This window comes from Centropristis striata, chromosome 7, assembly GCF_030273125.1.
Source record: "Centropristis striata isolate RG_2023a ecotype Rhode Island chromosome 7, C.striata_1.0, whole genome shotgun sequence".
Classification (NCBI taxonomy): Eukaryota; Metazoa; Chordata; class Actinopteri; order Perciformes; family Serranidae; genus Centropristis; species Centropristis striata.
This window is the reverse complement of record NC_081523.1, coordinates 12,662,569-12,689,288: the sequence shown is the minus strand read 5'-3', so window position 1 is coordinate 12,689,288 and position 26,720 is coordinate 12,662,569. Positions and strand designations below refer to the sequence as shown.

At 38.6% G+C, this 26,720-nt stretch overlaps 1 protein-coding gene across 2 annotated transcripts in view; it reads left to right on the top strand.

Moving 5' to 3' along the window:
• The window catches only part of LOC131974592 (EGF-like repeat and discoidin I-like domain-containing protein 3), a 110,882-nt gene that overhangs the window by 35,379 nt on the left and 48,783 nt on the right, over window positions 1–26,720 (top strand). For both annotated transcript variants that reach the window (XM_059336969.1, XM_059336968.1), the window contains exons 3-4: window positions 2,858–2,986; window positions 26,011–26,124. In XM_059336969.1, coding sequence (XP_059192952.1) covers window positions 2,858–2,986; window positions 26,011–26,124 — 243 coding nt within the window. The remainder of the gene's footprint in view (window positions 1–2,857; window positions 2,987–26,010; window positions 26,125–26,720) is intronic.

The window sequence follows — 26,720 nt, the reverse complement described above, 5'->3', positions numbered from 1 at the left end:
AAAAGACTCACGGAAGCACATTTGTTTTGCTTCATCTGTTTTTTTTTATGTCAACGGAATTTTTCAAGCTTCAGACTGACCGTAAGTTATCGCATAAACCGTCAGACTTTCTTCTCGCAAAGGTCTTCTAATGTTCAACATGTGCTGGGCTTTAGCCAGGCTCACATTAATATCCAACGATGGACTTCTAAAGTTTTCCCATCCAATCTCAATCCACAAAGTTTTGACAGCACTCAGCGCAGTCGTACAACTCGATGTTTAAAAGATGAGACAGCTATTGGCAGGCCCTTGAGTTATGAAACCAATAACCCTGCGTCAAGGCCTCGTCATTTACATTTGGCCCCACGCTGCAGGTTAGTCCAAGAAAGATTTGAGATGGCAGTAATATGGCACCATGTTGTGGGCACTGCCAATGAAGTAATATATTGCTGTGTCATATGCATTCGGTTGTCATAACTTTGATTCAAAGCTGTGGCTATCCCCATCGGTTCCAAAGAGATCAAATCCTGAGGGGAAAAAAAAGTTCTCCAACTGAGTTATAAATCATAACCAGCAGATTTTTTTCTAAATTCCCAAAGCGTGAGCTCACTCGTAGCTACCCAGTGTTCACTACTCCCAAATATTATAAAGAAAACAATGGTAATGATGAATGGGGTGCTGCACACACAGCAAGAATACATGTGCTTAGTGGCTATGAATATTAATTCTCTTGCAAATTAATGTTTTCTGCATTAGAGCCTTTTCTCCACTGAGCTGCAATGACCACAGCACACTGTTCAGCGCATACATCCTGGGATTTTCATTAGGAATCCTGAACTGCTGTAATCAGTTTGATATGGACTGGCAACATGTGGAAACTTTTACAAAGTAATCTTGTATTCAAAGTGATAAAATAAGACTCAAGCTGTAGCACAGCAAGGAAGACAACAGAACAATTAGGGAACTCAGTATTACGTAATGCAAACTATGCAAAACCAGATGCATCCATGCATGACTGAGAGCAATCCTTGTAGTCTATACTATTTTAAAGGCAACTTCTGATTTGCAGTATTTAGACTTTGTGTAATTTTGCTACTTTGTGAACCTTCTCCTAGAGAGTGCAACATTTCATACTCTGAAAACCACTAAAAATGGCATTTGAATATTTGATTTAGTGCCAAAAGTCTTGCAGCCCCTGTTAGGCATACTGAGTGTCAGGATCCCACAGTTTATCCCATTCTTTCTGCTGATGCCTCATGTCTTATTGCCTGCATCCACTTTTGTCTTCTTAAAGGCTCGGCTTCTTTGGTTCAGCAGCCTATAAAATCCTAGTTATGGGTGTTTTGTCCTGTTGGTAGTGCATCCCACCACACAATAGTGTTGAGGCATTATTCTGTTGATTGTTAGCAGATAGTTTTGACAAATTAATGGAGAGCGATGAATTGTTTTCCCCTCTGAAATGGGCTAGACTTAATTGTAGTCTGTCGCTTTGACACGGAAATTGTAATGTGATGTTATTATCTTCTGGAGATGATCTTAAAATCATGTGTTATTAAAGAGTTGTGTTGAACATTTATTATTCTTAATCTTGCACTTTTCCCTGCATTTTGACAAGTAAAGTTATACATGTACATGTTGCTGCCAATGAACAACTTAAGTCTTATACACACAGGCGCACCTTGAAAGTTAGAATGAATTTCACTGTAACCAACCTTGTATTGACTTTCATTTTATTATTTTTATTATTATTTTTGAATATTTATCTATTTAGACAATGCAAAGTTACCCACTCAAAAAGATCAAAGATTGGTGTCAAAGCTTCCCACAGTGTTACAATACTGACTACTTTCTGTTATTTAAAGAATAAATAGCCGCTCCAGTGGCAGAAGGTCAGTTATTAATTATCCAGAAAGCCTGTGCCTCATACCCAGCGGAGCAGGAGAAGTCTATGCAGTCACTCAAGCAAACAGTGTTTTGCTCTGTGGAATAGTACACTATTGATAATTGGCCACATAAATTGGATGCAAAGCCCAAAACTAAGCTATTTGGCCTGTTTAACGTTTGAATTGTGCATAATAGCACAATTTTAGTTATATTTATTTCAAAGTAAGCTATTATTTCTATTGTAACAAATAACCCACTAATTGCCTATTTTATGTTTCGCCAGCGTTGGTATCATTTTCAAGTTATTCCACTCAGTATTCAGCTGACCAAAGTCTGGTTAAGCAATTCACTCCTATGCACACTCATGTGTGTAGGTGTAATGTGCCAGTCTCTGTGTGCGTATTGGCATGCATGTTTTTTTGTGCATATATATAGTTGATAGTGCTCTACCTTGCAGCTAGTCTGTGCTCTCCACTTAGCGCTGTGAGAATGAAGTGTTGCATCCCTGGAGGCGACATATTCAATGATTTTTGCCCTCCAAACCACAGAGACCAGCAGCATTCACCAGCCAGCCTCCCCCTCTCTCTCCTGTCATCCTTACTTTTGCCTGTCAAACTCTTTTACTTAAACACTGTCTCACAAGGTTCAACTCAGTATCATTTATTCATTCAGATGCACAGATGATACACACGTTGGATTAGTTTGTTTTTAATTATTGGCTGGGTAAGATTGTGTATGGATGTTTTTGTTTTTCTTTGTCACTGTTGGCATGGTAATGTTCCTTTTATTTATGCACACACTGAAAGAACAGTGTGCTACACCAGAGCGAATCAATTACCTAGAACAATGTGTACTTGTATGCACAGTAAATGAGAAAGTAAAAGATTGAGGTCATTATCAGTTTCTCACTGCCGGAACACACTGCTTTAATATTGGTAATACGGCACAAACACACCTCTTAAAAGTGTTTTCTTCTGGGGTTTTTTCGATGCAGGTCCTTGCCATCCAAACCCTTGTCACAACAGAGGAACATGTGAGATCAGTGAGACCTACAGGGGAGACACCTTCATTGGATACGTCTGCAAGTGTCCACCAGGCTTTAGTGGTGTTCACTGCCAACACAGTAAGTAGAACCACTCTCCCCCCTTGCTTTCTCTACAAACATTAAACACTTAAATTCTCCCAGAAATAAATAAATAAGAGTTTGTAAGGCTTTCAAAACACCTCTCTGTCCTATTACACATTTCCACAAAGTAGGATTTGTCTGTTTGATCTGACAGATTCTTCCAACACAAATAATGACCTTGAGCCATGAATAAAAATGTCGAACAGCTGACAGGAAGTAAATCGCTGTTGAAAGAACGAGTTCAGCAAAATGATAGTGGGTTTGGTAGAGAAAGGAAATGCTGAACTGGCTTTCTTTTGTTGAGCATGCTCTTAATAAAGGTTAGTGTCAGAAGGTTTTTGCTGCCTATGAGATAATACTTTATGTCAGACCAGGGGCATTGTTCTCAAGCCCAGTACAATTTATGCTCTATCTTTAAATGGACTTTCTGAACTTTTAAGTCTCTTACGCCCTGAAACTGGGCACAAGGGTAATCTCTAAAGCAAAGGTGAGGTGCAAGGCAATGTGGGTGTGACCAACCAGAAATCAGAAGTCATTGCAGCTGTGTGAGTACCCTGCTGGCTTTGCACCATGATGTGTTTTTTGATGATTTTGCAAAGAAAGAAAGAGAGAAAAGCACTGGGAAATCAGTAACATCACTTTTCTTAAAACAACAGAAACATCTATTGATTAGTGTTGCAAAGCTTCCTCCAGCCATTCTTCTGAAACTCCACACAACAAACAACTGAGCTGTTTGATTCGATAGCTGTTCACGGCAATAACAAGAAGCAGCCAGAGTGAGCTGATTTTATATTTCAAAAGTTGCTTTTTTCTCCTTTCTCAAGCAGTCTGTTTCACTTTTTACTGTCAATTTCACAGCAGTGTCAAGGTTTGCTTATGTCAATATTACTTGCAGTACCACAAGACAGTCTGTCAGGAAGTGAAAGCTTGTTAATGTGTCAGTTCATTTGAAAAAGCTTGTAATAGGATCACACCAGCCGTGTTTATTAGGTAGACTGAAGCATCAAACCTACACATTAATATTAGGGCAATATGGCCAAAATCTTCTATCCCGGTATAGATAATTTTATATCTTGATATTGATGTATATCATGATAAAGCATGTTTTCTGGTAATTTAATACATTAACAAACAATAATAATAATAATAATAATAATAATAATATCATAGATTTTATTTGCATTGCACTTTACATTTCAGCATTCTCAAAGTGCTACAGAGAATAAAAAAACTATGAGAGGAACACGATACAATAATGGAATTATCAGGTGTTAAAAGCAGAAACTAGAAAGATGTTCAGGTCTTGCTTGACAAAGTGAAATAACTGCATGGTACAGACTATTTTCTATGGTTTCCTCCAGCATTGCTCCTGTGCAATAAGATGAAAATGTAAAGCATCATAAATATTTCTGCAAAACAGTTTGGCTGCAGGTTTTTCGTCACTGCCATAGAAAAATATATACAATGCACATTTTTATATCGTAAAATATGTGTCGCCATATTGCCCAGCCCAAATGAATATCTTGCCTTAAAAAACGTATGCATCTTTAATAGGTCCCAGGGTTTGGAAACAGCATGTAGCTCTCCATCTGTAAGTGCTAAATCTTGCTAAATCCTGCAGTATGATATATAGGCCAAGTCCTGGTTCTGCCCTGCCTCTGTGTGTGCTTGGCTGAGCATTGCATTAGCCTGCACAGCACAGTTGTCCTTCATTTCATCGCAGGTGTGCTTCTAAGTAATGGATTTAATGTATCATGGTGCAAACTGTGCGGTGAGATGGATCATTATTGGTTTGAAAGAGAGAGAGGGATAAACACACAGAGAGAAACAGAGACGTTAACCAATACCTACAGAAACCATTTATATCTGTCTCCTAACTCTGCCACACTCACACCAAGGTTAAACAAGACAGTAATTTAGTGATAAACTGGAAAAAAGAAAGGGGCTTTCATTTTGGGACAGTCCATGTCAGTCATTAATTATTTGTTTTCACATCATTTTTTTTCCTATTTAATGAAACCCACAAAACATAAAAGGAAATGGACCGAGTCGCTATATCAACGGCATGTCATTGTGTTTGTCTCCAGCCAGAATTGTGAGCAATTGGCTAGCATTCATGTCATAATTCATTTATTGTTTCCTATTAAGCCCTTAGGGTGGTGAGAAACTGATTCGATATGGGCTGAATACACATTAATGTCTGCCAATTTTCCTCACCGTCATTACAGTTGAATGGAAGAGAGTGGGTGTGAGAAAGAGGGAGAGATAGGGAGGGAAAGAGACGAAGAATTTTGTTAATAATCAAATCTAGTGTCTGGATAATTCCTGCAATTAAATGATAAAGGCATATCAATAATTGTTCCTTTAGAATGTAAGCTCAGCTCACTTTGTCATGGTTCTGTGTTGGCTTTTAATGGATGTCAAGCTTACTGAAAAGGAGAAAAAAAAACACTGGCTGATTTTTCTGTATAACACACAAGAACAAAAACAAGGGGCGTTTTAATCCTGCTGAGCAATTTATCTTAATGTGTGTGTTATTTTAATCAATATCACACAAGTTTATGGGTGGATAGTGGTGCACCCCTTTCTGCTGGCACTTGAAACTTGCACATAACTTTTTAGTATGGCATCTTACTACTGTAAACTCATCAATACATTAATTCGTTTTCTAGTTCAAAAGCTCAGCTGTTGCAACATGATGGATGTCTGCAGCCTGGAGTCATTTTTCGAAGATGAAATCCTTAAAGCTAAACTCAGTCTGCCATTTATCCCTCCCGACAATCTGCAGAAAAATCTGGTCTGGAACATGGGGCAGTACCACACTGCAAAAAAGCCAACTTGTATTTTTTTTTGCCTAAAACAGGGATTTAAGTTGGTAAAACTTGGAAATATAAATTATTGACATTGAGGGCAATAATGTAAGTTAGCACAACAAAGGAAGCCAGTTGTATGCTCAAAAACAAGTTGGTGAGTTGTTGTTACTTATATATTTAAGTTGGGGTTCAAAACAAGGGACAATAGTTCTGCTAACTCTTATTTCTTTGTTGTGAAATGCAGGAAAGCAGTGAAATTCATTAGCAAAAGCTAGCGGCTAACTGATGCTAGCGGCTAACTGATGCTAGCGGTGCTGCTTGTTACAGCTACAAGAGTAGCCATTACCGTATCAATGCTAAATCAAAATTGTGGTTGCAACATTAGCTGACATTTCATAGCGCCATTACAATCGTGCCTATTCAGCACATTGCAGAAGTTAGCAGAAGTGAGGATGAAAAGTTATGTAAAATTGTAAATTAGTACAACTTACAGATGAGTTGACAAAAATCTAAATTCAGAGTTGAGCAAACTCAAAAACAAAACTTAAAATATTTAGTTTAATTGTCCAACTTACAATTTTATCGAAGTTTGTTGCCTTGAAATTTTGAATTCACCCAACTTTCCTTTTAACTGCAGCCTTAAAAATCCTGAACTGTTCAACCTCATCAGGGTCTCCCCAATAATTATCAAAGATGGTTGATATTTGGAATTTAAAATATGGTTGGTGCATCACTACTTTGTGAACAATAGTGGATGAAACAAGCCAGGGCAACTGACAGCATTTTAAAGCAACCATAAACATTCTAGCCCTTGAAGCTATCGATAGCAGCAAGTATACTATTGACAGATACTGACAGTTAAACTCTAACCTCAAGGTTTAGCTGAAGAATAGACAACCTGTGTTGACTGCATATCCCCAATCATTTTCTCATCCAGCCGTCTGCTTTTGTTTGTTCTCAATGCAAAGCATTATTTCAGCAAGTTGTTACATTGCACCAGTCTCAGTGTTTCTTCATAAGATCACATGAGACAGATCATGTTAGGTGGTGCTTTTACTTCAATAATATCCTGCTGTGTGGTGCTGCTCCATTATATTTAAGTCTTGTCGTGTTTGCATGTTTGAGATTTTAGAGTAGATTATCTGTGAAGATTCTCCTTGTGTGCATGATGCAACCCCAGTTTTAAAATCCTCCTCCTATAGTCTAAGCCCGGTTTAAAGGAACAAACCTTTCAGCATACAGAACTCAGTTTAGGTCAGATTTAGGATTGAATTGGATTGTAGGATTATCCTTTATTTTATGTGATATCTAATCCAGTGTTTTCAATCAGTCCTGGCTGGCACAGATCGATGTTTGGCTCTGTATACAGTGTCTACTCTACAGATGTAACATAATGTATGTGTGGGCCAGCCCAGGCTTTTTACTGTTGCTCTTACTATCTCCTTGCTCCGTCAGTGCCAAATCCAATTTCACACCTTTGAACGTTATCCTAAATACATGCACTACATATTCTCCCTGTTAGCCCGGTTTTATAAAGCACAGCCAGAAATGATGTCGCACATGGACAGTTAGGATAAGTACAAGCTATTTCTGACTTCTTTGATGGGCATATACTGAATGTACTTGCTCTTTGTCTTTTTATTGTATTTTATTTTTTTAGAACACAGCCGCCAATGACTCAACTTGAGGTGTTTAGATTTCTATATTCAGGGCAGACGTCAGATAATCACAGCTGAAGGTGTCGGCAGCAATTAAAGTAAACGTTTCATAAGTTTAATGCAACTACCTCTCACTGGGTCTTGTCTCTGTCTTATAAAATATTACTTAAATATTATATTCCAAAGGTTTCTTTGTTGCATTTATAATGTGCTTGTGCTGAAATTATTATTTTTTATCGCATAACATTGATTTAAGCTTTAACTTCTGAAGTAATACTCAAACAAAATTCAAGTTTTACATCAGTTGAACCAAGTCTGAGTCTCAACATCACCTGAGAAAAGCAGGGTTAATATCAGCCTAATGTCACTGCTTTTATTATTAGATCCCTTATTATCACAAAGTCATTCATCTTTTCAGTAGTGTGGCGTCATGTCCCTGTGGTGACAGGAGAACAAGTGCCACGTTATTGGGCAACTAGCCAAACATTGTAATGACCTGTCACAGTGTGAAGATTGGGACTGATTGCCTCTGTCGTCACGAGGTTGCAGATCATTTTTAGGGCACACGTTCCCAGCCTATCAAGGACAAATGAAGTATAAACTGTTGGGATTTTTATTGGGGATGTGTTTTATTCTTCTGCACAGACATTTGCTGTAATGTCTCCCCGTAAACAGCCTTGTGTAACAAGCCCATCTTGTGTTGAGGTTGAACAACATTTTAATTTAATTTGATGCAGTGAAAGTAAATCATATCTTTCAAAGTTGGCAGACAACATGGAGATATGTCACCCTCTTTTCTCTATGAGTAGGGACGCTTGATCACAATTTTATGCAGCTTTTTCTGCTTAACTCTCTGTCAGAGTTGTTGGTTTTATCTTATTCCTTTAAGCTCTCACTCAGGGATACTTTATGTAGAGCTCACTGCAAATCACAGAGAAAATTAAAGCTATTAGAGAAACTGTTTCCAGATAGTATGATTTATCCATGCAGGAAGATGGAACAAAAAATTAAAAAAGAAAGTTGCAAAGTTAATTTTGTTTAATTGTAGGGCTGATCATTTGTGGCATAATCCCAATTATTTTTTGGCAAAATTGTGATAACAAATATTTAACACGATTATTCATTGCCTTTGGAAACCTTCTTTCATTGATTTTTCTTTAAAAAAACAGTGGAGTTTCTTGAATGTTAAATATAATATAACTGAAAACTAAAAAAGGGCTCACTGCACTCAAAATACACTACACTGTAACAAATTGCTGTAAGAAAACAGCCAAATTGTGACAGTAACATACTGTTTTCCATTAAAAAGGTATTCTACTGTAGAAAACAATGCATTCTGGGCAATAAGTAGCTTGCCGTTTCCCATAAAATATATGATATATATATATATATATGATATTTTCTAAGTCTCTTCTTGTCCGCATTTTTAATGGCGGTATTTTACTTAACTAACTCATTCAGTATATGGGATATTAAGTTACTGAGGTTACAGTGAAGACGGCGCTTAATTAGTAGTAATTGGCTTTCAGACAGTAATATGCTCTATTTACAAAAAATGACTGCATTGTATAATGCAGCAGTATTTCAACTAGCTTCAGCACTATACTGTGTTTTAGTCTACTGTAAAAATAAATCAAATGCAGGATTTTACTGTAATTCAGTATGTGGTTTTATCACAGTGACATACTGTTAAGTAAATAAACTGTAAACTGTAAAATTAACAGTAGAATTACTGTTAATGCTACCCTGCTGCCAGCATTCTACTGTTAATTTACAAGACAATTGTTTATAGTGTAGGCTCAAAAGCGCTAGACTAAAACTAACTCCTATCGGCTATCACTACTCAGCATTTTTCTCGCCAATGTATGTCGTCTCTGGCGAACAAAATGATTGAACTGCGGCAGCGGATCAACACAGATAAATGGATAATGGACATGATGATTTTCATGGTAACAAGAGTGGCGTTTTGAGAGTAACTTTGGGCTTCTGGTTAACTGAAAATAATTTCGATGAAACATCCAGCCCTTCTAAATTGTCTCTCTATGATGACTGGTGTTCACTCTCTAACTCGATCTCTTTCCATCCTTCCTTGGCCTCAAGTCCTTGGAGCAGATTCTGTCTTGCTCTTTGATCAATATGTGTCTTTGCCTTTCCTTCTGAAACACATCAGCAGGGTGGGATTGATTGAGGCTAAATGTAGGATGTGTGAGATCTTTTTTTAAAGCGTGGCCCTGTATTTGATCATGTATTGACAGTTGCTATCATGCTGTATTAGCCCTGCTGCCTCCACAGCTTCTTGCCACAGGATAATCAGCCAGTGTTTATGGCTGGTGCCCGTTGTAAAGCCCCAAGGAGCCATTACTGTTCGTCAATTCACCTGGGGCAGATCACAGACTGCCTTTCATCAGCAAGAGGAAAAAAGAGGCTCCATAAGGAGTAGCTCTGTGCTTACTCTTTGGTGCCACATGTAGGACTGCATTAGTGAGGTGTTTAGTGTGTTTTACAGCAGAAAAGGAGGTAACCAGTGGCTCTTATATTTCCTTTTCTTGTTTATTTTTTCCTGACTAATGTTTCACCAGACCCTCTGACTCCTCACCTTATGGAGAGTGAGCATGAGAAATAGAGACCTGACTTATTTTCTGCTGGCATCTGTTTGTTGTGCTCAATTTACTGTGTAAGGGCACGATGATAGCATAGACAATAGCGCTGCAGCCCGAGGCAAAAAGAATGAGTATCAAAAGGATACGGTTGTGTACATCTTGACTGTTAAACATTTGACTACAACAATAGACTTTATTTGTCAGGTACAAGGCAGAGGCAGAGGTCCGACAGTTTCTCCCAGCACCCCTTCCACCCCCGTGACACCCACCACTTCACTTAGCAGCACACCTCGGAGTGGTTACCTGCACCTCTTCAAGCGAGAAATGACTCGCTGTTCTCAAAACTGCCACCGCCTCACAGGAGGTGACTTTCTAGCGGCGGATCTTTGGTTTGTTGTGATGGCAGGGGGAGGGAATGAGAGCTCTTGTTAGCCGGCATATCTTCCAGCGCTCCCATGGAGGCCACCGAGCGAGGACAGCAGGTGGGGTGGAGAGGGATAGGTGGGTTTGTGGTTTTCTGCTCCCTCTCGCCAAGATTGAGGCAGTTGTTATGTCCTTCTCACTGTGAGGCTGCACAGTTAAAGTCACCGCAGCAAAGATCAGGAACATTTCCTTCTCCCTTTGTTGCTGCTGTTAAAAAAAGTGAAGGGATGTTTATGATAAACCGTTTAAATTTTAACCGTTTTGTTTTGCTGATCAGTTCAACAGACTGTTGACAGACTGTTGAACTGACAATACTATTATTCAATTGAAAAAAGTAGCTCTTCAAAGATTTTAAATGCAACTTGCTTTTTAGCTGTGTGTGCCTGGTATACAATGTGTTGGTAGGATTGATGATTTATTCCACCTGTCCTCATCAATATAATGCTATATAATGTGTAATGTAGCTCTCTCCATAATTAATGACACCTCATCTGGCCTTAAAAATCCCAAATTATTCTAGATACTAGTACAAATTATCTTTGCTGATATATTGTTTTATTTATTTACCACAAGACAGAAATATTTTTACAATTTAAACAGTTATCATGAGACACTTAAGGCAAAAACATTTTTTTTTTTCATGTGCTGGTCAATTTTAGATTTGGGCTATTTTTCTCCTATAACAATCTTAAGATTTTCAGACTAGTCGAAAACATCAGAAAAAAGCACTATCATGTAGGTGTTTATTCCACCTCACTTTGTCTATTTGCATCTGTATATTTCTCCTAAATTCACCAAAAGTTAACACTGAATAATGCCTTATTTGCATATTTAAACCTCATTTTTGTAGAAAAATTGGACTGCATAATAAACTGGAAGTTTCAAGGTTATATCTGTTAGTTATTTACCTGTTGTGTCTCCCTTTAAATTGATATCTATGAGCACGTATCAGGATTAATTCTTCGGCTGCTCCTCTGACAGAGCAGAGTGTCAAACATGCGGACTAAATGAGTATTTGTTTGCTCTTTCTGCTCATAGTTATTTTGTTGGATAGATAACTGGTCTGAACCAGAAAATGGTCCCATATTTCCAGCAAATGATCTTGCAAATTGCCACTGTGTCCACAATATGAGCTCCCTATTCATCTCAGCGGTAAAGCTCCACAAAGTGCTGCTGCTATTTTGTTTATAGCTCCGGGGGAAATTTGTTCATGTACTGAAATCCTCTAACTGTCTTAGATCATATGAGCAGTAAAGCAGAATTGTGTTTTAGGGTTGGTTTTCACTTTGAGTTTTTAAAAAATGAAGTTTTCGGGGCAGGCTTAGCTATCTGGATTAAGATTGATTTAAGTGCAACTATAAGTTAGCGAAAGAAAGTTTGTTAGAGGGAAACTTTTCCACGGTAAGCGGGCGGAAGAAGTACTTTGTCCACAGAAAGTTAACCTATTTTCAAGATAAACAGAAGCATCAGTTTAGTCATAGAGCCTGAGGTCTGTTCTGTTAGGTATAAATCTGCCTCGCCTCTGGGTTACAAGAGTTGGGAAGTTTAACTGAAATTATGCTAATCTGCACACCACTTTTATTTTTATACGCATAAATTAGCATAACTTTTAACACTGGTTTGTTTTTTCATAGAATAACTCATACCTACGCTAAAACTAAGGACTTCTTCTCCTGCTCCTCTTCTCTTCTATTTATTTGGGTCACAACCTTACAACACATGTGCTTGTATTTCAAATGAACAACCTGTTGTAGCAGCAGATGAATACAACATTATTTTATAGTTTTTAGGTTATATACTCAAGAGTCTCTAATGTATTTTTATTCCTAGTGTCTTATGTTGTAAGATTCTTCTAAAAGGTTCAATTCTTTATCTTGTGATTCACTCTTGCTAGAGTTTCCCAAGGTCACCATTGTATCACAGACCTAAAAATGTGCCCCACTACCTGAAGTGCCCTCAGAACTATTGTGAATGCTGGCAGGCTCAAGGCTCTCCCTACTGCTCCATTACTGTGATGTAGAGCTGTGTGGAGGACAAGGCCATTTCCAGACACCCACTCAGCATTACATACACAATCCCACAGCCCACCCACCGCTCACAGTCTGTGGCTAGAAAACTGCATTTACAGGAAGAGATGAGTGTAGAGAATCCTGGGGGAAGGGTCCATAGTCCACCAAAGATCCAAAGAAGTGACCACAATCACAGAGCCAAACCGTCAGACGCCTATGATCAACAACTCATGGAGAGCCAGTGAGTGTGTCTGCATACTCTCTTTCTGTCTCACAGTAGTCTCTGCAGATCAAAATGGAAAAATGGATATGCTTGTGGGCCAGCAGTCCTGTTGTTTTAGCTCGCTGCACATTTGGTCTTTCTTTCTTCAAAGCACCCCATATTTGTGTCTCTGGAAACAGCAGAGCACCTCTTGTTATGTGGCAGTTCAATCATAATCTGGTCAGTAAATATGGTCCTTTATGTTTGTGTATGTGTGCTGCTGGACATTTAGGTTTAAATAGACAGTGTTTAAAACGCCTTAAAACGGGACATGTCATAGAAAATGCACTTTGTCACTGAATATGCAGATACATTTCGGTGCATGGAGTTCCTACTCCCACAAACTATGAAGTAAGACAATCCAGTTTGTTGCGGGCTGCCTAAATTGGAAAACATGGGATTCTACAAGCCATTTAGAATTGGTTCCACTTCCTCTGTTACATGCATGATCAAATATCAATAAGTAACATTTCCCTTCTAGTCTCAGTTCCTGGCTGCATCCCTGCAACCTCTGTACTTTTTCAAGTATTCACAAAAACAAAAACATCTGAGTTACATGTAACTGCAAATGTTCAAAAGAGTATCATACACTAATATGTTGAGTACGTTTTGTTTTTTAATAAACTGCTGGAAATGATCAAATTTATGTTTTTGTAATTTTCTGATTAATAAGCGATGAGAACATTTAAATGTCTCAGTTCTCTCACGTTACATTCAAGGACAACAGTGTTCATGTTTTCTTGCAGTGTGTCTCAAAATGCCTCCATTTATATATATTTATGGAATATGTAGGTGGGTGAGAATATACTGTACTGCATATACAGGAAAGAAATTTATTTTAAACTGACAGTACCATAATGTAACAAATGGTATTTAATAAAAAAGGGATATCTTAGTCCTTTTTTTCTGTATGTCTTTTATATTTGGTCTTAATAAGAGGAAGGTCATAGTCGAGGACACAATGAATGCCATATGCATTTGTCTGTTTAACTCAGAATTAAGAACATAAAAGCATTTATTATTAATATTGTTTTTCTTGTCAGTTATAAATGTTTTCTGTTTGCCTCTTCCTCTGTGTGTTTACATGCATCCAAAGAAAAGGATCCGGTCAGAGATCAGAGTTGTGCTTCAAATGTCTATTTTCTCTGGTATCTTGCTGCCATTCCTCCATCCCAGGAGGAGCTGACCCTATCTCGCCGCTGCCAGAGGGCATTTTGGATAACAAGCTCAGGAAACAAACTAGAATCAAGGTGTTTAGGGCCACTTTTTTTGTGCCACTGACATAGATGTTTTATTTAGCCCTATAGGCCGAGCCTTAAGCTTGACAGATCAAAACTGACCTTTTTCCCCTCAACTTTATTGAATACAAATAACGGCATCTGACACTATTTACCAGAATCCATCTGTGCTTGGCCCTGATCTTGTCAGCAGTGGCCTCATGCATGCTCTCACACCCTCTTCTGTCAGTAGTCTGACTCATCAGTGATAATATAAAAGTGATACATCACCTTTTCCATATGCCTTCGGTAAGCACTGATTTCTGCAAATCCTCCAAAATAAAAAGTGCTGTAAAAACATACTTTCAGGAAGATGACCTTTCTTGTTTGGCAAGGTGATGCTTTGCTAGCAAAATTACAGGCTGGGCAGGTTTTTTACTCCGTGCATCTTTGCTGTTAAAACCAAATCTAATGGCGCAAATTGCCTTCAGGTAGTGGAAGTGGCTTGGAGTGCAATCTTGTTAGTCTTCAAGGGAAAGGCCAGCACTTTTAAAAGAAGGTTGCATGTGCCTAAGTGCTTCAAGAGTGATTTTGTGACATACTTGAGTTCTTTACAGTAGTTATGTTTTTTGATTAAAAGAGAAAATGAAAAGAAAATTTGTACTTTGGATGTTAAGAGTAAAACCGGCAAGAAAATAATTTGGATGTATTTGTTCAATTTAGTTAGTTTCTTTTCCCTTTTCTTTGCCAGTCCCTGAGCACCCATTCACCTGCTTTATCCTTCTTGCGGAGGAGTTGAAGGGAACGAGCTGTTACCAGGGCCTAATTGTGTAAGGCCCCCTCGGACACTTGAGCTTCGTTGTCACCTCCTAGCCTCTGCAGTAAGGATGGCCCTTTTGGCAGATGGCCAAAGCATAAATAGAGATGCATTTCCAAATCCCAGGTGGCCGAAAAGAGTTAGACTTAGTCCTGCCCAGGGCCTCTGGCTGGCACTGCAAGCCAAAGCAGAACACTGATACATGTTCAGCTTGACTACACAGACCTGCATTAATTCAGGATGGTCAGCGTGTAGCCAAATTAGAATCTCTGTTGTTTACGACAGAGTTCAATGTGACTGAAATTAGAGTCAATGGTCAGAGAGAATGTGCAGTTTATAAACCAAAACATATAGGATTTTGGCTGGTGCCCAGCAGGATCTTATATCATTATTCCACATTTCAGATAATCATGAATATGAGTCAGGATGGAAATGATATAGATGTGTGAATAGCCATAGTGGGGACGATAGTACTTTTTATTTTTTACCAAAGCATTCTTAGAATCTCCTCCAGACAGTTCAGGGTAGATCAGAGAGGGGGTCAGCAAGAAAATGACTGAATAAAATCAGTGTGAAATTACTCTCTGTTGAAACCACTGATGCATCTTAATTTGACAGCACCATCAATATTAAACTCTGTTTAAGTCATTCAGAATGTGACCCAAAACCCTTTCTCTTTCAGACGACATGACTTTAAATATTTAGTCAAGATGCAACTTTTTCTTCAGATGTTATGCTTTAATCTAAACTTCTTAAATCTCTTATATCTAGTTGTCTTTGTCACACTTTGAAGTGTCCCTCTCTTTCATGTAGTTATGGTTTTACAGTCTATTATCTGAAGATGAATGTTGGTCAGTTGGTCCACTACTTTGGTCCAGACTGAAGTATCTTCACAGGGGAACCATTGTATTTTTCACAGACTTTCATTGTCCCCAGAGGGTGAATCATACTGGCTTTGGTGATCCCCAGACTTTTCTTCCAGCACCATGTCATTAGATTGACACTTGGAGATTCACCAGGTCACTAGAGGATACATTCTATTGGCTTTGATCAAATCCATTCCATAGATTGGAACATAATTTGGCACAGACATGGTTCCCAGATAATGTAATGGCTTCTTTGGTCCCCTGACTTTTCCTCCAGGGCCACTATTAGGTTGACATTTATAAATTTGACATATCCTGAAATCTTTTGATTGGATTCCAGTGAAATCTGGAGCGCGCGCACACACACACACACACACACACACACACACACACACACACACATTGTCCCCAGACATTTGAACTGAAATTACTTTGAATATCACCTGACATTTATGTTGCACCATTATCAAGCCAAAATGTATTTTCCTCCAGTGTCTTAATATCTGCAAAATGTTAGTGCTAATTAGGAAATATTAGCATGCTAACATGCTAAATTAAAATGGTGAACATATATTAAATACATGTCTATATTCCAATACTGCACTTAGGTTTGGTTGTAATACTTGTTTTGCTACTTATTTGTAACTAGCGTTCTCAGTAATTTATATTTGTTTGTTTAATATTTATTAGTTGTGTGCTTAAGCATTATATATTCAAATACTGTGATCTTGCAGGAGCAGGCGTGCTTTATTTCCTTATTTTCAGGCACATCAAGCCCATACTCGCTTTTCCCTCGTAACCTCCCTCTACTTTCTCAATGCATCTCATGCCATTTGAGTGTCTCTTAAACATTATAGTAAGTGCACCTCAATGGTGTTAAAGAGCTTGTGGATCACTCTCGGTTGTCCTGAGGTAGATCAGTTTTCTCCTCACACACCTGCTGCGGAAGCTTCATCCATAAGCTTAAAATGACACTTAAGGCTTCCCTCCAAGTGTCATTCTGCCTCTGAGCTGAGGGCTCTTCACATTCTGCACACCCCAGCTTTGGCAGAGCCCCCCGGTCTGCATGTCTTAGAAATGATGAGTGTTGTGCGTCTCCGATACTCAAACCTCTCTGCAGTGCATCCGAAGATACCTTTTCAAGGGCTTCTGGGGTGATGCTGTGAATAACTTTTCAGTGGGCTAATCCCACTTCAAAAACGCATGTCTTCCAACAGTATTCTTAATCCTGAATTCACAGCTTCATGGATCATCATATCCCTTGAAACATAAAGCATGTACCACTGTGAAAACTAGCCTGCATGTGAGATGAGATTTTTTTGAAATTTCTGTGTAGGGGATCAATACAAATCAATGCTCACGCTAAGCCGAGATATGTATGACCAAGGCTGAGACGTTGTGAAAACACATTTCAAGGATCCATCAGTTGATGTTAAATCTCTCTTTCACCTGGGTGTGGGACTTCATCAGACCCTGTATAGGAATCCTGTTTTATGTGGTGATAGTCACTGCAATGGCATGCGTAAGGCAAGGATAGATTGACAGGATAGATTGACAGTGGAGACAGGCACTTCCATGTTCCATCTTCTATCTCCGACTCAACTTGGAGAGACAGGTCTTGTCTTGGCCTTGTGTAGTGTGGACTTGACACATTTCACTGCACCAGGGCCTGTCAAACATGGCTGATCGCCCATATGCGAGGATGCAGTCAGGACTTCTTGAAGTACAGTAACATTATAGAACTATCCAGCCTGGAGTGCACCTAGGCAGACTATAATCTATTCAGCATCACATACTGGATGTGCAGTACGTGTATAGGTAGCTACAATAAATGCTTGTATGAACATTCAATCATGACAAAAAATGAATGAGAAGCACACACTACAGAAATGCGATTAGATGTGACACGTGATGTAATGCATGTGGAAAAACATATCAGACTTTTACTGGCAATAAAGCCCTCAATCTGTACATACAATCTACTGAGGTGTCCCTTCTTTTCAGCTGAGATATGAGCATATGGCTCTTCTATCTCTGCCCTTTGGAGTGGGTTCTGTGTTGCATCAAAACTGCCAAAAATGAGCGGGGAAAAGTAATATTCACAAAAGAAATAAATGAGCGTGAGGATTGCATCAGAGGATGGATGAGCACACTGATCGCAGGGGGAACGGAAGACAGGACAGAACAAGATATGTTGTTGTCAGAACTGCAACTCTATTATTGAGTGTGTTTGTATTGTTCCCATGGTGTTAAAGGTTGAGGTATGTTAGTCATGTTTTTCCTCTTACCTGTAGTGCTATTTATAAATCTAGATGGTTCTGGAGTGAGATGCAGCATGTTGGCAAAATTTGTCATAGAGCTGTTTCTCAAATAATGCAACTATAATAATAGTATGTGTTATTGGTTATTGTATTCAAGAATAAATATGTATTTTTGATTTGGGAGTGAACTTTCCCTTTAATACACTATACAGTGTCATGTGTATAATATGTCCTTTGCCAAATATTTAATCTTATGCAATGTTCTGCTCACTTAGATGTGCCTGGGTGGTCACTGAATGATAACACCATGTGCTGTTGAGTACGTAAAGTATGTATGAGCCTAGTGTTTTATATTGTGTCCTTGAGGTGGACCCCTTATAAATATTCTAGTGATCTTTATCCTCAGACATGAAATTCTCATACATTTTTGTTCCCATAACTTCCTTAATAAGGTGCTCTGTCAGAGAATTTATAAGCTAATGATTTACATTCTTCCTGGTCAGAGTAGCACCCATGAAATGTAAATCATTGGCTGCGTGTTTCTCATCTTTTCCTCTGATGAATTCATTCGCTGTGTCCATGTATCGCAGTCTTTTTTCAGTATTAAATCCAACATCTACAGTACCACCATGAATCACAGGACACTAGCAGCAGCCTGTCCCAGGGGAAAGCATATCCACTATAAAAAACAAGATGATTACTTCCAAGGAAGTACGAGTGTTCAAGGTCAGGGGTTAATTATGTGGCAGGCATAAACAACTGGTTGTCCACTTCATTCCAGTCGATCACTGACCGTGGAGGCCAAACCGCTGCCCCTTGCCTTGATGGAGAGGTCAAAGGGACCAGCTTGCTTACCAAACATGTGTGGGTTCAGTGGCTCTCTGACATGAAAACAGATAGGATGAAACTTCCCCAGGGGAAACCGTGCATGAAGGCTAAACTGAGTCCAGATGGAGAGATGTTACACGATGAGACATCTCCACATGAAAGCAGTCTTCACTAACCTTCAATTGTGTGGCTTACAGTGTCTTGGCAGAGGAAAAAGAAGGCTTTTTCCAGATTTACTCGACATCTGACTGTAATTTAATGAAGGAAATGGGTGAGATGTAGGGGCAATACTGCTGGGACGTTACCTTTCATTCTGCTAATTAAGTTTGGGGGCTTTACAAGTGTGAGAGGATTACAGGCTATTAGCCGGCATTTATTTCAATCATTTATGTGATTTATGTACTTGTTTGGGGCCAGTTTAGGCTCTCTGCATATAGTCCAGATGAAATTACAATTATTTTTTAAATATAAGTAAGCTGCGCAAATAAAATTCCCTATCTTCTAATGAGGACAGCAACGAGTACCATAGGTGAAAAAAATGCATATATTTTTCTTCCTTTTAAAAATGGTGACACCGACTGCAAAAGTTTTCTATCTTTGGTATCTGTCAGTTCACTAACCTGTTATTCTCTCACACCAATTACGCCAGAATTATTTACACTCAGACAGGCTCAAAAGGTTTAATACACTTGATGGAATTTAAATCTTTTGCCATATCTTTACGGCACATTTACCTCCTCCATTGTGCAAGATTTGACACAATGCCTTCACGGTTGAATGAGCTGGAAAGCACACTCATCGGGCTGTGTGTTTGTGTGGCTGTAGCAGGTGCAGGCGCAGCGGAGGTCAGTGCAGCCCAGCGGAGAGGGCACAGGTGACTCCCTCTCCCAAAGCAGGTCTGTTCCTGCTCTCCGGACACACTGTAGCCAATTTAGCGCTCACAGCCAGCGTTAGCTCCTGACACATAGCACTATTCATTGCTCTCATTATTGTCCGACTGAGACACTTTTTAGAGAGCAATAGAGGAGCAAAACCAGGGAGCGAGACGTTCCAGTGGACCGTTGAGAGCACGGCGAGAGTCTGACCAGAGACCAAGCAAATTTATTCTATGGTTCATGGCCTCAGTTTCAGGTGGCTCTGTAAGTTATGATAACAGTATAGTATATCATATTAATAATTTTTTTTATGTTACATTTGAATATGTTGAACAACCAATCAATGCATAAAGATGTAAAGCACAATATAATCATTAATGAAGAAATAAATTATTTAGGGAAGATGCACCTGTGCAATATAATGCAATTCGCTGTATTAATCTTTCAATTAATACAATAATAACTGAAAGGGACAGTCCACGCCAAAATCAAAAATACACATTGTTATCTTACCTGTATTCGATTTTTTTTGCCGTGTGTTGCCCAGTGTTGGAGAGATCACCTGTAAAGATGTCTTTGATTGAATCACATTTGGCTCATGGTGCTCTAAGCGCCAAAAAAAAAAACAATTGGGCAAAGTCAACAACAATGTCACTTTCTAGAAAATGTGACCCAGTTACTCACAATAATCCACAGACCATGTTGTGAGCAAATTCATGGAGAAAGTTTTTTCTATTTAGTATAGTTCCTAATTTTCCTTCAAATACTTTTTTGTGCTTTGAGCACCACATGCCTAATGTGGTCTAGTTTCATTATAATCGAGATGTAAATCATCTTTACAGTTGATATCTTCAAGTTTTGAATCTATTTTAGGCACTTTGAGCACCAAAAGTAAAGTACATATATCAATATCGGCTATTTATTTATCTTGATTAACAGCATCTTGAAAACTGGGAAACTCACACCAAAACATTCTTAAATAGCACAACAGTTAAGAGAAAAAAATATATATGTATTTTTGGATTCTCCCTTTAACTTTATAATTTGTCTGTTGCTGGTGACACTTTGTTGTGTCACTTTCTAAGTAGTATATTCCAGTGTTATGCCCCTAAATACAGTCTCTTTTAAACCAGCCTCATCCCAGCACAGTTCAACAAAAAGTGAACATTATAAGCTTCACTAAAGTGGTATTATTGGAGAGCCAGTGTGTTATATTACATTAAATTGTACGCCTTGTAGTTTTATCGTCTCCACCCGCTGTAGAAATCTTTACTCAAACTGGCTTGTTAAATCGTTATAACCAAGATAACACCATTCCCATTAAACCAGAGACATCAGTTGCAGAATGTTGTTTTACCATAAGGCTTAAATGACCTATTTAATTGCAGAATAGCAGACTCTGACTATTATTGGCGAGGGGAACTCCTTGGATGCACGCCTGTACAGTAACTTTGTTAAAGAAATTGTGTAAACAGATTTTATTTACCCGACCACTGGGCTCGAGCACGTCTCTCTCACTGTACATTTGGTTTACCCTCTTCTCTCTTTCTTTCACAGTTTCTGTCTCCATGCTTCTCATCACCTCTCTTCTCTAGTTTTTATCAGGTGAATTAACTGCATTCCCTGAAGTAATCCCTTTCCTCCCACCTGATTTACTGGCAATACACCGCTTTTAAGTCTCACTTTCCCTGTGCCAATTTCCCAGGGGCTGATGGCCTCTCATAAAAGGAAAGCAAATCATAAGATGGGCTCGCTGTGTTTTCCTCTCTCTGTGCTATGTTGTGCTCCCGGCTATTTGAGTGGCTTGCCTGTTTGGCTCACCTTTGTATTTGAACCCACAGTATTGGTGGCAACAAAGTAGGATATGAACTTAAAGGGTAACAACAACATCACTTATCCAAGTTGCGTGATTGGAGTGGTGAAATAATAGTGGATTGTGCTATGTGCAGAACGAGCTCAGAACTGTTTATGTTCTTAGTGTTCTTAGTGTTATTGTACATTTCTGATACTGGTGACCTGTACCCTACCTCTTGCCTACCAGCCCACTTGCACTCCTTAGGGATAAGCAGGTACGGCTCACGGATGGATGGATATACATTCCTGTTTCTAATATATACACACATATATACATATACAGTGTTATATACATACACACATACATTTGAGGTACTGGTCTCTATGGAGGGTGTGCTGTTCACTTCCCACATATTATACTTCAAGACCTCGCTCAGCTTAAATCTACAGCAACATTTGTGTCATTTATGATAAGATGTTCACATTAATGCTTTTCTTCACAGATGGATCTACATTCAGTGAATGCATTGAATATATTATATCTCAGTGTTCACAAGTGGCTATAAAATCACATTACCATTTCAGTGTTCCACTAAGGCAATTAGTAAGAACCAAATTGCTGCTGTGAAAGCATGAATGATGCTTCATATGGCCATGCTGTACCATTGATTTAGAACTGTATTAGTGTTTTTTATCGTTGTTGTCACTATTGCTAGCAATTAGTGGTTCTTGTGGATTACAGCCATTTAAAAACTGAAGTGGAATGGTTTAATGAGGATTGGCCATTGTTTTTCTTTATAAGGCGAGCTCTAGTTGGCATTTTTCAGGTTAACAGGATCGTGCAGCTCCTCGAACTGGAATTAATTACGGCATAATCTCCCGTGATTGCAGTAACCTCCCATAATCAAGATGTTTCCTCTGACAAGTGCTTGTTTGTTCATCTCTATGCTAATAGTGTGTTGTCAGTAGGAGGCTAGTTTCTTGTATGAGTCATGCTGGCTGTTTTTCAGTTTATAATTATATCAGATTGTCGCGTACTAGCTCATCAGTTCACCGAAGCTGGAGAATAAGAAAGATTACGGGTCAACATGAGCAAACTCCTTTATAGAAACCATGAATTAAAATCACGCTATAAACATGATACATGCAAGTAGCTAGAAGTACAATTACAACTGATTACTGAACAGTTTGCATCTGATTATAACGAGAAGGGAAAATGTTCCAACACACCTAAAAAAAACACACAAATCCTCCCCAGTCTTTAATGATAATGCCATAGTCAGTTGTTATTTTTTTGAGTAAGACCATGACATTGTCCTGTCCCTCTCTAAGCTCCAGTTTTAAGCCCCAGTCCATATCATGTGCATCTGTTGTCTCTTATAGGTTCGGTGCCTATAAGGGAATCAAATGCATTGTCCCCAGACTCTAGAAAACAGAAATCCAACCAACAACAAATGTGCAGTGCAGCCTTAATGGCTTTATGACATGGCTTTGAAAATGTTTTGCGATACAGATTCTAAATAACAGCCTTAAATAGACATAACATACAAACAATAGACAATCACAAACCAAAATGCAAAATAAGGCAACACTCCTCATATTAAATGTTGTATGTATGAATCTTCACAGCTTGACAGGAAAAATAATTGGGTAAACACAAGTTTTCTCTGTCATAATTTCCATGTTCCGTTATAATCGAGGATGAGTGGCCCCTGCAGTTTGAGTTTGATATACCTACTTTATGTCCAGCATAGTTGTGTGTTAATGCAGTCTGTCTTTTAAGACGAGTGTTTTTAGTGCCAACTGTGAAAATTCACTCTTTTGTAATGCTCTGTAAAGCCGCGAGATGACATGCTGGCAAGTAAAACAGTTTTCTTCAATCTCTCCAAGAATAAAGTACTAACATTTACAAGTTGAGTCGCATCAAATCCAAAGGATCTGTGCTTTTCTGCTCATTTCTTGATTCATCACCTCCTGCATTTCACAAAAATTGCTGTGTAGCAGTGGATTAAAAAATAGCAGGGCTTCTCTATCATCAGCTATATCTGAAACAGGATATAGCTGCCATATTAAAAGACACAGAAAGCCTTGTCTTGAGTGTGCTAGCTGTGTGCTCACAATAAAAAAAAAAATAATATAAAACACAGTGTTAGATGGTATCGAAGATTATATATAGAGCAGTGACGTGCGGTCAGGAGAGGCAGGGAAGGTCGAGCCTCACTTGCCATTGTGGAAAAAATTAAATTTATAATAAACAAATAAACAACAACAATTTTGATTAAAAAAAATGCAGAATTTTCTCATTTCCCTTCAAATATTGTTAGGGTTACAGTTTAAACAGTAAATAAATGTCCGTAAATGCCGGAAGTGAAGTAGTTCATAGTATCATGTGACTAGTTAAGTAAAAAACAGTAACATTCCAAAACGTGATTCACATAACTTAAGTTAAAAATGGTTTACTTTTGTTTTTACATGGGACACAAACCCCGATCTCCTGGGTGAAAATGCGCAGCTTGTTCGACCGATCCACCACCCCAGACTCTGAATGTGGGAATCTGACCTTTTTTTTAAAGATTCTTTTTTGGGCATATTTGCTTTTTTTTATTTAAAGTGATAGATAGAAAGGGGGAGACAAAGGGGAAGACATGCGGCAAAGGGACCTCAGGCCGGATTCGAACCCGGACTCAGCCTTAATGGTACGCACTCTACCAGTGTGAGACTGCCCCTGGAATCTGCCCTTTTAAACTTTGCTTGGCTGTCAGTCACAACTCAATAGCAAGATGGTGGTGGACTCATTACAGCAGCCAGTGAAATATGGAGACATAGCTCATTTTTCGCTTCCTGTACACACAAGCCATATTGACGGGACAACAGGCTGGACGCACGGTGCGGCTGCAGCAAGCTGAGCCTTAAGAGAGCGTGTTACTGTTTTTCAGTATGTTGCCAAACACTTTATAGAAAGTCAGGGGGGGCATATATTACGTTTAGCTGATGTATATAATATACAGTCCTGGAAAAAATTATTAGACCACCCTTGTTTTCTCCAATTTCTTGTTATTTTTAATGTTATCATTGTATTTGTCCATTTGTACCAGGCATTAAAATGAACAAGAAATTGAAGAACACAATGGTCCTAATAATTTTTTTCCATGACTGTATGTGTGTAACCTGTTTCTTGTGCTCAGGGATCTTACAATAGCAGTGAAGAGGCACTCGGTGAGGCAGGCATTTCAGTGAACCGCGCTGCACGTCACTGACTAGATTATATATAGAAATTCTAAACTTCCAGCAAACACATGAGCAAAACGTCTCCTTGTTTTTTCTAGACACAAAACAAAAAAGATGTGTGTTTCAAGTTCAGCCTGCTCAACTTGTTATCTTGTTTTTATCTTCTTTTCGGAAAGGTTTTACAGCTCAATTTCATCAAACATCATTTCACCCAAATACAGTTGTCTCGCGTGGTCCCAATGGATTTTTTGGGTGAATCACAAAACATTTTTCATCTCCCTTTCTCTCTGTACCTCTCTTTTATTTCACTCGATCTATTTCTTTATTTTGTATCCTGCTTTGCTGCAGATTAAAGATGCTACTGCTTCCAGTCACAGTACCTCAATGACCATTATGTGTGAAGACCATGACTGTATTTCTCTGAAGCATACAGGACAAAAAAAAGATATATTTTAAGATAAAACTACAAATGTGGTAAATTATAGATATTATAGATAAAATCTCAGGGAGATGAAGTAGCGTGACAGACTTACTTTAATCATGTTTCACTTTCTTAAGCTTTCCAAATCTCAAGCCTAGTTACATATTCATAAAGCCAAAATGTACCTATGAGTCACAGCTGACTCATGGTATGTTTTACAGGATTAAAAGTGTTGTAGAAGCCATGGGCGAGTTTGGAAATCATTAGAAAGTTGTTCAAAAGTTTACCTCCTTTTCTCTCTCCATGTGAACCATCATTGTATTTTCACTTCCCTTAACTGTACCTTTAATAGAACAGAGTGCACAGAGGAGTGATGGGTGGGGTTGTGGGTCTGTCACCTTCTGTAATTGCTTAGATGAATCAATAAAGGAAGAGCTATTTCAGAGAGATTTTTCAAAGCAAACATGTCAGTACAATAGGTGATAATTATGTGATATTTTAGCATATTGACAGTCTAACTTGCTCCTCTATGTTTCTGTGATACTTACATGAAGAGACTGTGCATGTTTACCAAGCCTATTTATACATAACTGTCAGTGCTGCAGTAGTCAGCGGCTTTGTAGAATTGAACTAGAATGGTACATTAAAAAGTATGATAATCATTTAAACTACAAAGAAAGAACACTAGGTTGGACGTTAACATTTCAAAACTTGGTTCTGTGTTCTAGCATTAATGGTCTCTGGAGGAGCTGTTTGATTTATTAGTTTTAAGAAACCAGTGTCTTTGTAAGAGCTTCTATGGGCTGACAGAATCAAGTAACACACAGAGGAAATTCAATATATACTCCCTACTGATGCATTCTAATGAGGATGAGGTCTTTTTAATTGCCTACACGTCTGCTTCAAATAAATGAATGCACCTTTTTTTCTTCTTTTGTGCCTCTTCCAGATATTAACGAATGCGAAAGGGAACCATGCAAGAACGGGGGCATTTGCACAGATCTGGTTGCCAACTACTCCTGCGATTGCCCAGGGGAGTACATGGGCAGGAACTGTCAATACAGTAAGTGCTTGTTTCTTTTTTATTATGTTTGTCTTTTAAATCTTTTACGACTCTCCATTAATTTTTCACATCACACCTGATAGTGTGGGTAATAGACAGTGTGTATTAGCCAAGCAGACTGATCGATCAAAGACAGTTTGCTGGTAATTCCCATAAACAACATTTAAACATGTTCAGTGGAGAGTGTGCAGACTATTGATGAAAACTTTTCAGAGGTTATACCTATTTGTTAAAAGGGATGTTCAGATTTATTGAAGTGCGCTTTTATAAAGTACCTGTCCATAGTTAGTGTATTGTAACTCTGGGGGAATTCAAGTCAATTTTAAAAGACAGATAAATAAGCTCAATTGGGTATTGTGATTGCACTGTGTAATCATGTAATCCAATTCTTGTTTTTCTTGTAGCCTGTGACTGTATTTTATTTGTGTCTTGTGTGTTTGGCGTAACCATTTTGCTTTTGTGCTCTTGGAAAAGAGGTTTTATATCTCAATTAATCTGTTTTTTTCCTGGCTAAATAAAGGATATTGATTGATTGAATTACCTACAGCAGATTGCGGTGGGCATTCGAGTTCTGGCACGGACGCAACCTAAAAAAG